Raw genomic sequence first — 16,357 nt, 5'->3', positions numbered from 1 at the left:
TCTTCGGGTTTGGTCCCAAAAGAGTCAAAACCTTCAGGTATTTAGGATTTTCCTCACATGAATGCTCTGCTAGAAACTGTTGGGGCCTCCAGCTAATTCACATCTCACTTTAAAAACAGGACAGCCACATCTATTCCATGTATCCTTGTATCTCCACACCGATATTCACTGTTTCCAGGTGTGCAATGTGAGGTAGCTGTGACAATCCTTGCAGACCCTGACCTTGAACGATCTCCAGCACTGCCCTCCTCTAGGCAACTGCTGTGCGTGCTGAGGGCAGAGTCCTTCAGGCTCTGGAGATAAAACTCTCACCTCTGGAACCTGCAGTGCTTGTCAGCCTTCCAGCCCCTCACCTTGGCAAGCTTTAGGACAAGACTGGAGATGAATTCATCTGGTCCAGCTTTTACACTTTTCTTTAAAACAGACATCAAAACACAGTGTTGCTTGAGATAGCAACAAGGTTGCTGATTAATGATACCTACTGTCACTTCAGTCGTTGGTGTCTTTAAGCTCTGTCAATAAACAGATCGGTGCTTAAGTTCGTTGTGCCTCATGAGCCATCAAAATTGAAGCTATAACATGAAATACAGCAAGTTGTTGTCACCATTGTTTATTAGTGCAGAAACTCCCAGAAGGAGCGTTTGTCATCACAATCTGAAAACATTCACATTATTGCCAGGGGAAGAAAAACCAAAAACTAAAAAAAAAATCACAACTGCAATCTGTGAAGAAAGCTGAAGTACAACCATTCCTACAGCTTAGCCAGTCTAAAGAAAAAGTAGGAACAAGATGATTCCTTTTCAGAGGGTGAACCACATACTGTTACAATAGTCTTGGTTTTCTCTTCTGCTGGCAAAAGGCTGGACTGACTGCCTAGAAGATCACACTCACTTATTTATCCATACGCAACACAGTTAGCATTCATAGGCCAAATTTTTATTTCATCGCTGTGCTTTAATCCTGACCTACACGAGCACGGATCAGCAGCAGTTGGACAGTACCTTAGTCTCTCTCCCTGCTCATTCCTTGAACATTCTCATGAGAATCAACATGTTGTTTCACTTTGTAGGGACTTAACCAGACACTCCAATGCCAATAACTTATTTCACAAAACCATGAGATGCAAACTCATGACGTTCTGGAGCGTGGATCCCACCAGCTCCTGCAGTGGATAGTGGATAAATATTTCTGTCTTGACTACAAGACAAAACTGAAGAAGTAGTCCTTAGTCCGTATTCACTAAGTGGAATTCACTGGTGGAATTTGTCAAAATGTTATTAGGTGAAAAAGCCCTCCAATAGGGAAGTTACCAGTTCACGTATAACTCAGTTATAGTAGTATCTGTTTTGACAGAAACAGCAGAAAAAAATGCTAGAATTTAAAACCATCTTTTAGCAGACAAAGAAATCAGAATAAATGGATTCCATGTACAGAACTCGTTCACTTGAAATGTTGTCAGCATCTCTTACTTTTTTAAAATGCTACTTTTTTGATCAAAACAAAACAAAACACAAACAAAAAAAAGTGCTATCTGCTGCAAGTTTTCCCAGAAAGAACAAGGAAGAACCCAAGAACCACTTCCATCCTATCCACTCATTACTATTAACGTCCCAGACTCTGAAAAGCAACCCAATGAGACAATGGTCTACAAGCCTAGAATAACTGCGTATCACTGATCAGCAAGTGCAGAGAGCACTTTCTGCACTGCATCAAGTATTGTTTCTGACAACAAACATAAGAGAACAGAATTTCTTTTTTCCCCTTTTTCAAAATAGATGGTCCTAAACAAGAAAGTAATTAAACATAAGCTGAAAACATGTTTTATGTAAATATTAGTCAAGAAAGGTTCCAAAGCTATGAACCTTAATTACACGCACCACTAAATCTGAATGTGTTGCACAGGAGCACAGAAATAAGATACTTGTGCATGCTAAAAGTAATAACCTCAGAAAGAAATCATGATTTAACTATAGCACTTCTATTATGTTCAGACAATTGTTATTTCTTCTCTCTGAAGGTATGGTTGTAGCTAGGTGAGAGGGAACGTGGGTTTAAGTACTCTATGAATCAGAATGATGATTAGGAATAAGCAGATACACTGAAAAAACCCATAAACTTAAAAAAGGTTTTCTGACCAGGCATTGGAGGCCCAGATGTCCCAAGTCCTGCCCATACATCTTGTGAGGAAACAGAGCACTTTGATTATAATTGTTGCCAAAATCTGGCTAAGAAAAAAAACAACAAACCACAAAACCAAAATCAACACAACACAACAAACCCAGAACACATCTTTGGAAATGATCGTGCTAAACATTACTCTTGAGAGCTTGGGATGGATCTTATAATCAAATGTGCCTATTGTGCACGCACTGGCTCATACATCTGTGCAGCCAGGCATGTTAGTATGTCCAAGTATGGTCAAACAAAAAATCCAGAATATAAATACCTCAGAAATTTTTAGGAAGCCCTTGTGAAGCATAGTATGTGCAGGCTAAGTTCATAACAACTGGATGTTTCTACTTGAGAACCTCCTCCTCAGCAGGAGAATAACTGTTCTTCTGCATGATGACAATCTAACATCATCATCCACGGAGCATAACATTACCTCAAACCCTGGAAAAGTACACATGAAATTTTGTAACAGGGTCTGCATCTCTTCCAAATAATCAGTATATGGATGGGATTGAGGGAAGGAGATACACCAGCCAAGAACTACAGTAAATTTCTTCTTAATCTTCTCAGTGCTCATGGAAACATGTATTAAAACATATTAATGTATGATTCCTTTTTAAACTAATGCACACACAAAGGAAGCCCAAGTCCTTTGCTTCTACTTAAGGCTTATTTTCCATTTTTGGTGTTAACATTTGGAAGCCAGCCTGTTAAAATACATTACTAGCCACGCTCCCCTGTGCCTGTGGAGACGGCATGGCAGTCAGCAAGGAGCTGCCAATGTTTTCACAAGAGACTCTTGTAGATGTTTTCACCTTAATGGGCAATAAATCCTTTGGCCCAGAGAGAGTGCAGTGTCCATGTAGATGTGGCATAAAGATCTCGAGGACTTCTTCACCTGTCATCTAATTAAAGTTAAATGCCATCCCCAAGTTATCATCTCAAAATAGGCAGGACAACAGGGCAAACAAAATGCATTTGTTGGGGGAAAAAATTATTCGTAATACTTGGATAGTCTATTGAGAATGTGCTAAAGCAAACACAGAACTTAATCAGTAGAAATCAAAAAAGGGACTCTCTGATGTGGCAGTGAGGAAAGAGGGTTCATAGCCTTCCCAAATTTGATAAGACTTGTTAGTGACTCCAGTGTAATCCACATTAAAAGTGAGAAATTTCTCTTGAGAAAAAGTCACACTGCCAGGAGATAGCTGATTCTCTCCTTGGGCAAATTATCTCAGCAAGGATGCCTCATCCCTTGCATTTGATAGATTTTTAACAAAATGCCTTAGGATTTCCTTTTCATCATTTGCAAGGGAGACACACATTTAGAAAGTGAGAGATTTTGAAGGCTGGAAGCTTATATAGGACTTCAATTATATTGCCCTCCCCCAGAGGAGATCCCCCAAGTAAAAACTCATTCCCGCATTAACTGCCAAAATAATATCAATTACTAACAATTTTTTTTCTTTCTCCCTCTCTCCTTCTTACCCCCCTAAAAAATGTTGTCCTTTGGTCTGACTTGCTAAATCAAAGAGAGGGATTAAAACAACTCATTATCAATTCAAATTGAATTTGAGACACAGCTAAGACATAGGAGTTCTGCATTAGTCATGGAAATGCTGCATCTTAGGGTAATTTAAATGACCAGCTTTTTGTAATTACCCAGTGTACTGAAAATTGCCTAGAAGTTGCTATAGCTCATACATTATAAATGCTTGATGGGAAAAATCAATGGACTACCTACCCACTACTTGAAGCACCGGTTCAGAGGGGTCAACTCATTAGCAGCTGTTGGCATTATTGGTTTGACCAGATACAATTTAGCATTCAGTTAAAAAAAATATAGAAATCCATTTAAGTTATTTTGTTTTCTTCCTTCTTTTGGCATTTTATTCCCCAGGAGCTTCTGGATGCTCAGCTGACGGGTAGAGTGATACAGCCTAGGAGCAGCAAGTGGCAGTGGAATCCCAAATCTTACGGTTTCCCACTTGTTTCTTGAGCTTTCCCTTGGAGGGAAAGCTTTTCAACAGACAAGACTCTGTGCTTCTGTGTTGCGTGTGTCAGTGGAAGACCGATGGGATACAGAAAGTCAAGACTAACACTTCTCTTCATTATGCTGTGGGTTAGAAAAATTCACATACAGTTAGGAAAGAGGGATGAGGAGGAACAAGCAAATGGGAAATGTGAGCTGGGGAAGGAAGGACTGGAGACAGATGTCAACATTTGTGTTACCACTTATTTTCAGGAAATAAAACCAGAATTTTTTTCAGATTTTTCACGGCTTGGACGGGCGTACTCTTTGCTAGGTAAAAATCTGGCTGGGTGGCCGAGCCCATAGAGTTGTGGTGAATGGAGTTAAGTCCACTTGGCGGCCGGTCATGAGCGGTGTTCCCCAGGGCTCAGTACTGGGGCCAGCTTTGTTTAATATCTTTATCAGTGATTTAGATGAGGGGATTGAGTGCACCCTCAGTAAGTTTGCAGATGACACCAAACTAGGTGGGAGTGTCAATCTGCTCGAGGGTAGGGTGGCCCTGCAGAGGGACCTGGACAGGCTGGATCGATGGGCCAAGGCCAACTGGATGAGGTTTAACAAGGCCAAGTGCCAGGTCCTACACTTCGGTCACAACTATCCCATGCAGCGTTACAGGCTTGGGGAAGAGCGACTGGAAAGCTGCCTGGCCAAAAAGGACCTGGGGGTGTTGGTTGACAGCCGGCTGAACATGAGCCAGCAGTGTGCCCAGGTGGCCAAGAAGGCCAACAGCATCCTGGCTTGTATCAGGAATAGTGTGGCCAGCAGGAGCAGGGAGGTGATTGTCCTCCTGTACTTGGCGCTGGTGAGGCCGCACCTGGAATACTGTGTCCAGTTTTGGGCCCCTCAATACAAGAAAGACATTGAGGTGCTGGAGCGTGTTCAGAGAAGGGCAACAAGGCTGGTGAAGGGTCTGGAGCACAGGTCTTATGAGGAGCAGCTGAGGGATCTGGGGTTGTTTAGCCTAGAGAAGAGGAGGCTGAGGGGAGACCTTATCGCTCTCTACACCTACCTGAAAGGAGGTTGTAGTGAGGTGGGTGTTGGTCTCTTCTCCCATGTAGTTAGTGATAGGATGAGAGGAAATGGGCCCAAGCTGCACCAGGGGAGGTTTAGATTGGATATTAGGAAAAATTTCTTCATGGAAAGGGTGGTCAAGCATTGGAACAGGCTGCCCAGACAGGTTGTGGAATTACCATCCCTGGAAGTGTTCAAAAAATGGGTAGATGTGGCACTTTGGGACATGGTTTAGTCTAGTCTACCCTTAATTGGTTTAGTGTGGACTTGCTAATGTTAGGTTAATGGTTGGACTGGATGATCTTAAAGGTCTTTTCCAACCTAAACGATTCTATGATTCTATACTTATGCAGATCTTCTGTGAACATTAAGAGATTATAAAGAAATTGCAGTGCAAATAAGAGGAAAAGGACAAAAAAAAGAAGTTCTATAGAGCAGCCTTTGTCTTTGCTAACAGTTACATTAAGCTCCAAGAAAAGAAGGCCCCTTGCGAGCAACGTAAGCTGTTTTCATCCAGACTTGGGAAATGAGCAGCCTGATTGCCCATAGAGAGATTGCATGAGTAGCAACCATCTTAGCTTCCTCTCTCTACCAACATGACCATCAAAGTTAATGTCATTTTCACTTACAAAGTTTCACTAGGTTGCATGCATTGAATCCCAGTAATTCACTTCTCAGGGGCAAAACAAAAAAAAATTTAAAAAATCAATAGTATTTTACAGGAAGATCATGTCTAATAGGCAGTAATATAGGGCTTAACTGTATTCTTCATTAAGTTTTATTATCCTTCTTATACAAATGATGTGTAAATCATGGGAGAAGAACTCCCTGTTACATGCCCCTACCAAATCCTAATCTAATTCTCCAAACATGCTTCAGTAAAGTATCTGAGATTAACTAAAATGGAAATGAACACTTACTAGTACCTGTGCACCCACAAGCAGAGTTATATTCCATACATGTAAGGAATGAAAACTGTAAAATGCCATTGAAAAAAGCAAGCCACTTCAATTCAGTTAAAAATAAGTCAGTAAGAGCATTGGATGTCACTGAAAGAAGCCCAACTAACCCAATGGGAAGGTGTCTGGAGACTGAGTTTATTCTCCATGCAGCTTTCCAGATTCATATGTGCACTATTTTGTTTGGTTCCAGGTGGAAACAGAAGTGCCAAAATATCACAAAGCTATAGTGTATCTAGTTGGTATCACCTGTTTTTAGAGTGTTAATCACCTGGGTGCATAGTTAGTGAAAAAACTATTCTCCAGCAGCTTTTTTCCAGACAACTTTTCACAACAAAGCCTAGAAAAGTAGTAGAAGGCACAAGACTCCTTCTGCTCTGCCCTTTCCCCAAGACTGGGATCAGGAAAACTTGTTAGGCAGTAAGAATTTTAAAAAAGAAAGCATCTATATTTCGCAAAGTCATTTTAGTTTTAAAGTCTGATACCAAACAATGTTTGATACCAGTTTATCTTCCTTAAAGTCTATGACTTTTGAACTTAATTTTCATTTCACACCAATCTTTCTTGAGTAAACAGGGAATGAAATCTAAGAGCTACAAATAACTTCTAACAAATTGATACAAACAGTATTGGTAAAATCTGAATCTAGATGATATCACGATTACAGTTTGAAAACCAGTGTCATGTACAGATGAAGGACCAATGCAAAAGCAGGAGTGTGTTATCAGTTCTGCTGAAATGATATGAAGTTTATGGCTGAATTTCACCTAAACATGAACACATTTAGGAAAAACCTAACCATAACTTTCTTTTGATAGGTAAGGACACTTGTCACAGTATTTGAGTAGCACAAACCACTTTTTCCATTTTCAAATCTGTCAAAGTCCATTCCTTATCAAGAAAGATGTTAGAATGAATTCTGCGCAACCAGTAATGTATTAGGTATTGTAAATCAGCTGAAAAATGATGCTCAATATATTTGATATTTTAATAGTCCTTAACCATTAAGGACTTGAATTTATTGATAATTATTCAGCACTATATAGTATATGGAATATAATTAATTTTAGTAAAATAATAGGAATATGCATCAGTAAGAAAGATTTGGTCACTATTTAATCATGTTTCCTAATTAGTTTGAACTTACTCCTGCTCTGGATAAAGAAGATAAGTCCCATTACTCACGTCAGGAATCCAAAATTTCTACCTTTCACTATGGAGCCATGATATTAAGAAACGTCTGCCTCCTTTTGGGGTAGAAAAACTGAGCAAGGTTTCAAAAGCAGGAAAAAAATAACGTGTGTATTTGCATGGAGTCCAATCTCACTGCATCTTCCAGCTCTCATAAACAGAGGGAAATAGGAGAAGGACAGAAAGCAGGATGGTATGTAAAAGCCTCTGTCATTTCCAATGTTTTCCTCTTATAGAAAGTGTTAGAAGAACATAAACTGGGATTTTTTAGGAGGTAGGTTTCCTCCTCTCCTCTCAACATGAAGTTTCCCTACACATAGCCAAGTAATATAAACTTCGTCTGTGAATTAAAGCACAGACTCCACTTAGCTTTGTTAACTTGAACCGCAGCCTCTTTTTCAGGGCTGTGTAATGCTGCCAGTATCTGATTGCACTTAAACTACATTAGAAGATCACTCAGGTTGCAAAGTCAAGCACCCAGAAAGCTAGGAAATACCAAATAATGGTTGCCAATGTCACTTTAATTTGCCCCTTTCACATACAGATTAATTATAAGTTTTACTTACATGACCATGTTCAATTTTTTCCCAAAGCACCTATGATTCTGCAGTGCAATGAATACAGACGACTCAGCAAATCAATACCCTTTTTACTGAAATTAAGTGTTCATTACATTTAAAAGAACCAGCTCCACTTGTAATATTATGGAAATAAGTCAGCAGATCTCTTTTTGCACAATGCCCAGCAGCCTTGAACTGAAAATTTAACATCAGTTTCCCTGAAACACAGAATTTCAAGAAGTCCTATTGAAGTTGCGGGGAGCCGAGGAGGTCTCAGCACCCAAAAGACCACACTTTACAAAGAATTTTGACACATCAAATAATGTATTGTGTATGCATGCTACTGAATAGGATATCAACCTTTAATGTATCCTATATTGCTGGAGTTGCTTGGATACTACATAAAGAAAAACTTGAGCTAAACTGTATTATAATTACTTCCACAGCTTAAGGAATTAGGGGTATTTTTATTATTTCTAATTAAGATAACCTTGCAAGGTCAATAGTTAAGCTGTGGAAATGAAATGGTATCAGAACTAAGGACTAAGCAGATTGTCAAATTAAGTAAGTTGATGAATGCCAAGAGTTAATCAGGGCCATAGTGATGTTCTCAAGAACCAAGAGCTGGAAGAGACAACCTCCAGAGGTCCCTTTCAGTCTACATTATTCTATCAATGGCAGTGACAGCTACCACCATATATAATGCCCTTACTCAGAGAATCAGCTTTGAGAGAGCGCTGATGCTTCATTCCAACAACGATCTCTTTAGTGTGTCCTAACAGTACTAAAGGACAAGATTAATGCCAGCACAGAGTTCTCCTCACAGGATCTGGTCCTGAGTAACTATCTGTACAACTTAAAGATTACCTAGAATGAGACTTGCAAGGCTATAAATTTACATGCATTTTAAATAATCCCAAAGAGACAGTGGATTATTTTAATCTAAAGAGGTATCAGCTGAGTAACCCTGAAGATGACTATCATCTAAAGTTGTATAAAAACCCCCACTTCTCCACTTATTCTGTATGTAACACCATTTGTGCATGTATGGTTTCACCTCTTGTGCCACACACTAATATAAATACATCACTGGAGTTTTTTAAGGAAAAATGTGTTCACATTCACATTTTCCTCCAGGAGTACATTAACTAAATGCTGGACCAAACTGGAATTCAGAAGCACAGACTATGAGAAAGAATAAGAAAGTGTGGGAAAGGGGTAGAAAAGAATATCTCTGCTTATGAGTTTCCTGCCTGATCATCTGAAGTAGAAACAACAAAACCGTTACGAAAATTAGGGAAGGCTTGATTTTTCCACCCATGTGGTTTGTATCAGATGTCAACCTTTTTTAATTAGAGTACAATATTTTTTAAAGAAATCACGTTAGTATTTTCCAGGGCCCGTCAGGATGCTTCTTTCAGGGTCACAGCCATATTTCAAAGTCACTTTGGTTACATTTCCTTTTCTACTTTGTACTTCCTGTATAGCATTAACAGGTACTTAGGGGAAAAAAATCCAACCATCCACAATGGATGGATAAAATATCGAGACCCTTTTTACTTGACCTTTATCTAAAATGAGATCACTGTAAAAGAAGCATTTCCATTCTAATAGAAAATTAAACTGTACAATTAACAAATATGTAGCTAAACTAAAACAGCAACACACGCAATTCTGTGTTACCAGCGGAGTAAAAATGCATGACTGTGGATCATAACGGAGGAAAATGTATGTCATGTAAGCTAACACAGATTATTCATCTGACAAATTCTGAGAAGATAAATAGAACTTTAGTGAGTCCTTAGAAGTGCAAAACTGACTGCACCAGCTGAATGTCACCCAAGCAGATGAACCTAATCTAGGAGGGGATTGCCAAAGGCTACTTGAACACTTCATTTCCCTTTTAATCTCCCAGGGAGCTGAAGGTGCCCAGTATCTCTCAGGAAAACATGGGCAGCCCACAGCTGGGTGTCTTCATGATAAATGGGAGTCTCAACAGTAAAATCAAACATGACTGAGGTGTCAGGTGCTCCAGAAAAAGCAAAAACAACTCAGGACCTGGAAGTTCAACAGAGCTTTGGCTTCCTGTCTGGTTCTCCCTCTTGCTGACTAACTCTCCAGTCACTATTTAATAAACTATCTACTATTCACTTACCCAAGGGGAGCTAGATGGGAGAATGATAGATGACCCATGTTCTGATTAAATATCCCGTTTCTCTGGTATTGCTGTGATTAATCTACATCACAGTTCAGCGGTTCAGATGCAATTACTAGGTTGGGACTAATGAAATTAGGGTTGTCTAGACAGCTGTGAAACTTCCAAATTTGTGAGGAAAATCGTATCAATATATTATTGTTACAAAAGTATTTGAGTCAACTCAGTTAACAGAATGATCAATGCAAGAGTCAGTGTCTGTCATTTCCAATTAGAATTTTAGAATGGCTCAGATTTTACCCCGATGCTTTCTCAAGTTTTCTTGCACTTACCTCATCTTCCTTCCCAACAGGTCTGCCACTCAGGGGAAACTGTTTCTTTACACTGCAAGGTACGGAGGACAGCGGTGTTTCTCCTACATAGCTAAGTGCTGCTTACTATCACCTAGCCATTCTTACGTGATAACACTCCCCAAAGAGAAACAAAAGGAAGAAGATGCAAAATCAAGCAAGAGATTGTTTCAGTTTACCTGCCAGTCACCCTCCAGAGCCCGGTAACACAGGAACTGCCGAGATATTTTGGAAAAAAATGTAACAAAGGAAAAAGAAGAAAACCCCACAACAGATAAATGTGGGAAGCTAAGGTGGAGATCTGAGCCAAGTCATCAGTTTATGTTCATTGTTAGAATTACCAACTCAACAGAGAGATGCTATTTAAAACCAGCCTTCAAATGAACTGCTGTCCTATCAATTCCTTTTGCTGGATGTTACACTTCTGTATCAGGTGACAGTATGTGCAATTTCCCATTTAGCATCATACCTTAAGCACACAGCATGTGGCAAATTCAAGTCAGAAGCTTACTAGCCAGCTAATTTGCCCTAGGCGCTGGCAAAGCATGGTTCCCAGCCACAGCAGCTACCCTGCTGCACTACACAGCCTGCCGGCCGGTGGCCAACACCCGCTAAGCAAGGTTATCAGGAGTAGCTGCTCGGCAATTGCTCTGTGCCAGTCCCTGGAGCAGCCTCTTGCCTCCGCAAAGCTCATACCAGTTCTTAGGCATGAGAGGGCAACGAAGCCTGTCTACCCAACTGCTGCAAGGGCACACACCATCAGTCAGGCAGCAGGCACAGGTAACGGCAAGAGAAAAAAAAAAAAGAAAGGTCAAAATGCCATGGGGCACAAAACCTAACCCTGTAATGGTAACTTTCTGACTGACATATTCAATTCTCTGTATGTCACTGATACAACTGTGTATTGGGCTTGTAGGAGCTTTAACTTATTTCATCTCTCTTCTGAGGCTTAGAGAAACTCTCCCATACAGAAACTCTCCTGTCCAGAAGAGATGCTGAACACAAACCTCTCTGATGCCATGGTTATGTACACAGAAAACACACCCAAAAAAGACACAGTACTCAGGACAACATGAGCCATGCAGGGGAGACACACACACACACACACACACACACAGCGATCATTCACTCTGGAAACCATTGCAATCCCAAAACAAATCCTCTTGCAGCAACTCAAGACCTCTGGCCAGAGACATGTTCATAAGTAATTAACAATCATGGCAGCAGCAAGGGAAATGGGGGGAAAAATAGAGTTGCAAACAGAACTACATTGTCAGCTCCGTATTTAGGAAAACAACTGGGAGCATATTTACGTTCTCCCTGTTCTTGTGTCTCACACTATGCAATGCCCACCTGCACAGTTCAACACAGAAATCTCCAAATCAGTATTTTCCATTAAACTGTCATAGCTCAAACCCACCTCATTCTTAACTCAGTTCACCACACTTCAGTCTCTTGTGGATGTGACACACAAGCACACAGGTAGCCTGTCCTGCCAATGCTGCATTGGAGTGATCATCTTCGGCACAGGGAGATAGCAAACAGGAGGGGTGGCTGTGATGTCTTAGCCCATCACATCATCATGTTGGCTTATCTGTCAGCTCCCTCCATCATCACACAACATTAAAGGGCACATTCATCAGAGCTGCAGGGTTTAGTCTTTAGGAAGCACTCTGCAGGAGTCTCAAATCCAGTTAAAGTCAACATGAACTAAAGATGCTCAGCACGCCATGAGATTACGTCACCAATTAATACTCCATGTGCAGGGGAAGGGGAGTCAGCTCAGCACCAAAAAACTTTGTACTGCAAAGCGGGTGATCTGAAGCAACCAAGCGCAAGGGCTCCAAAGAAAAAAAAATGAATCTGTCAAAGACCCCCACCGGGCCTCCCTCCTGCAAGGAGGCAGTAAGATAACTAGATCAGGTAGCTGTAATAGGGCCTGTTAATCAACAGGATCCCCATTTTCCTTCAGTCTCCTGCAAAGGCACAGATCATTAGCAACACTACAAGCCCACAATCCATTTTGTTATTACAGCATGAGTAAGTGATAGGAGTTAGAACCAGCAGATCTTGCAGAAGGAACAGAGTGGCATTTATTAGGGTTTGACCTTCAAGGATAAATATTTCTGTCCTCACTCAGGGAGAACTACCACTAACATCAGAAGGGAGGACTATCACTAGCAGTACAGGGGATTTGGAACAGCAGCAGTGCAAGAGGGACCTTCAAAGGGGGAAACAATCAGTAGAATGGCATTTCCCTGAGAACAAAACCAACCTGGTAACAGGAAAATCCTCCTACAAAACCCCTAACAGAAAGAGACAGACGATTCACAAATACCTTCCAGTCCTCTGCGATTTACTCTTACCTCTGTGATGTTTTCTTGTATTTTCTCCTGCAGGAAAAGAACAAAATACAACTGAGATAAGAAGGCTCCACTGGTGAGAAGGAGAAAAGGAGAGGGTCAGAAATCAGGAGCAATTAGGTGAAGCCACTTCTGCCATGAGATTGACCCAAACCTGGCGTAGCCATTCCCTTCTGCTAACCTCAGTGGCAATTGCTGCTAACCTCAACTGAAAAAGGCATATACCTGCCTGTATGTACATCGTGCCCTTTTCTTGTAAGACAGCATTGCTACAGCTAGGAAAGTATGAGTTACTACTCTAAATGACTTAAGAGGAAGTCCAAGTGGCAGAAACTTACTTCTACTTACTAGCAGTAAAGTAGGTTTTTACGTCTCTATCCAGCAGATAAGTATGGCCTTATCTGTGGAGAGCCCACTAAGATGTAGTGGTGGTGATGTGATGCAACCAACCACATTGGCTGTGGTCACTCAGTGGAAAACCCCAGCGGTTTTACAGCAGCCTTGCTCTAAAAAGAAAGTCTAGACCCTAGGAAGTTCTCTACTCCACCAAATCCCAGATACCACACCACAGAACTTCACTTTATTGCACGTATCTTGGGACTTAATTGACCTGAGGCCAGGACTAGGAATGGAAGAGCAGATAAGCATACTGACAGCACCTCTTCTCATCCCCAACCCTTACACCACATCAACTGCAACAAAGGCTGTAAACCGCTTACTCTTCTTAGCATGGTGGATTTTGTCTTCTACAGCAGGCAATGGCACAAGCTGCCAATGCTCAGAGTAAGGCAATAATCATGAGCCCTCCTGCACAGTTACCTATGTGGCTATACAGCTATCTGCAGAGGTGTATTGGCACTGTATGTTGTCTGTGAACTTGTGATCCTACAACAGCCTTTTCCAATAGCTTTGCACAGTGCCTGGCAAAACAGGGCATCGATCGCACTTGAGCTCAGCTCTACTTTTGTGTTTTAAAGTAAACCTAGTAATCTCTAAACTTAACAAGTAGCGATGGGAACAAGTCTTAGTGTGGACTGTGATGAGGAATGCAAGATCAACACCCTGTTGTTCAGACATACACTAACAGACACAACACCTTTTCAATATATAGGTAATATACAGTACAGGTGTACTGCTGTAAGCATCAAGTTCTGCTTTTTCGTCTCTGATACTACTGCACATGGAAAAATATTGCTAAGTCAGGCCCAGAACACCCAAACAATGGGCACTGTTTCTTAAAAATGAGAAGAAACACGGCAAAAAAGGAATGTAGTGCTATTTTGTACTTGAATAACATCTCCTGGCTGTCAAATGTTTCATCCAATATTACTTTTAGAAAGCATACTTGTGCTTGTACCTGCTTCTGTATTCTGACCATGCTAGAATCATAAAAATCCCAGATATTTACTTTAAAAGGATTTAAAAATATTTCATTTACACTTCACTGTGTGAAGAATTACTTATTTAAGCTTGAACAGATGCAAAGGAGTAAAAAAGCAAACATTCATAGCAGTATCAAGATTCTAGCTTACTGGCATTCAGGATGCTGACACATACAAGCAGAAACCCACTTGGACACATCTGATTCTAAGGGAATTTTTCATTTTAATTTCAGAAGGGTGAAAAGCAGATATTTCATTTTGAAGAGTTTAGATTTGGAAGTTTGTATTCCGACAAATACAGAACTTCACTAAGTTTTCTTGCAAAAAGAAAATGCTGAACACACACCCACCCCCCCCTAACTGGCCATTCCAACCCAGGTTGATTAAAATATCTTATTCCCAAGAAATCCAGATTTGATTATTTTTTTATTTTGGTTATATACCTTTTTAAATTTTCAAGTGAAGTTATTTTCAAGTTAATTCTTTTCCCTGAAAGTGTCTGATGGTGCATTCCAGGACTGTCAGAACTATTTTTCCCTTTATTAGTTAGTGACTTTCATATCATTTTATAAAGTGTGTCTCTTTCAGCCAAGTTTCACATTTGAGCAAAGATACCATTCATTAACTCATGATTAGCTAAAATTTCATTGTATATTTTAAAGAGGTAACCCAGCCTTAGGGTGCTCTTTGCATTTGAGTAATAACATCACTTTGCTGACCAGTTACACCTTTAATGCTTTTACTCAAGAATATTTTTACTGCGTTAGAAAACCATGTACTATCACAGATAACAGTACTAGGAAAAGAGAATTTTTCTAGTTACAGGAGTTTTAAAAAACACATATACTTTTTTTGTTGTTGTTTATTGTTTCCACACCTGCAGTCCAATTACAGTCAAGGTTTACATGTACCAAGTTAGAGACTGCATTTACTGGCACTGAATTTGCATGTTACAGTTGAAGAGACTATAACTAAAGGAACCCTTGTTTATAGATTCAGTATCACTACTACAGGCACTTGCCTTCAAGGAAACACCACTAGCAGCTTCCAATATCCAGCAAAAAAAGTTCCCACATGCCTGAACTTCCAGCATTTCAAAAACAAGGTCTGAGAATGCTACTCACGAACATTATAAAAAGATGGTGTTAGTAAGAAAAAGCTATTTCCAAGCATAGCCTTCAGCATACTTTTGGAAACACAGACAAAGTTAACATCTACCTGCTTTATGCTTACAAACCACCATTTACACCTGCCTTCCATTAAATGAGATCATTACAAATGAGGAAATCAGAAGGTGCCTCTTTTAATACCACTGGCAGCATCAGTGGTTAGCTATAATCAGCAACCACATGTGAATTAACAAGAGGAAACTGGAGGGTGGGGATTTGGTTTTGCTTGGTTGGTGGTTTTTTTGTGGGTTTTTGTTCAGGGTGTTTTTTCTAGGTTGGTTGGTTATTTTAAAAAAAGATGTGGGACAAGCTATCCTGGTTTATCTCCCCAGGAGAAGTCTAGGTAGAGAGGAACTGGCTGCTGAATTGCCTTTAGCAGATGCCCTGGGATAAACCTGGAAACAGACACGTCTTCCAGGCAGGCTCAAGGGACATGTGATTTTCTGAACAAACCCAAGCTACCCCTCTTTGCCAGGAGCAAAAGAATGAGACACACCTAAATGAAGTGGTGTTACAGCTTCCCATGCCTGTGGGCTGTCCTGTGTTCATATCTGCAAGAGGCTTATTGATATTACCAAATCTGTGTAAGTTCAGTTTCTTTTTCCTGCTGCACATGTGCCATGCCAGAAGAACTGCCACATCCATTCAACTCCTGTTACCTGCTGTGGAATTTATTACTCATAGGTCTATATTTAGCTTACATTAAAAAAATAAATTAGAACAAGATAGATTTTTTTTCATGCTGAAAAGAATTAGCAGGTGACTCACACTAGGTAGGCCCTATATTACTAGTGTAACCTAGAAATAACTTCACTCAACTTAATGCAATTACACCTGCACGAGTGTAGTATGAAGTGAGTCAGACCTAGTACAAGAAGGCTGTTGGAGCCTAATGAAAATAAACCCTGTAAGAGTTTTAAAAATAGGTATTTTGTAACAATCAAAACTAAACAAAGTGGTGGGTAGGAGAAAATTTCTGACTCAAATGAGATGAAGTCAACAAGAGAGTTGAG

At 40.3% G+C, this 16,357-nt stretch overlaps 1 protein-coding gene across 2 annotated transcripts in view; it reads right to left on the bottom strand.

The window, feature by feature from the left end:
* The window catches only part of PDE1C (phosphodiesterase 1C), a 339,787-nt gene that overhangs the window by 191,858 nt on the left and 131,572 nt on the right, over positions 1 to 16,357 (bottom strand). Inside the window, exon 4 of one of the 2 annotated variants that reach the window (XM_075704881.1) lies at positions 12,797 to 12,823. The exons of the other annotated variant lie outside the window; for it this stretch is intronic. Coding sequence (XP_075560996.1) covers positions 12,797 to 12,823 — 27 coding nt within the window. The remainder of the gene's footprint in view (positions 1 to 12,796; positions 12,824 to 16,357) is intronic. 2 annotated transcript variants of the gene reach the window in all.

This window comes from Pelecanus crispus, chromosome 2 (genome assembly GCF_030463565.1).
Source record: "Pelecanus crispus isolate bPelCri1 chromosome 2, bPelCri1.pri, whole genome shotgun sequence".
Lineage (NCBI taxonomy): Eukaryota > Metazoa > Chordata > Aves > Pelecaniformes > Pelecanidae > Pelecanus > Pelecanus crispus.
Note: the sequence above shows the minus strand (reverse complement) of the source record. Positions and strands in the feature narration are given on the sequence as shown.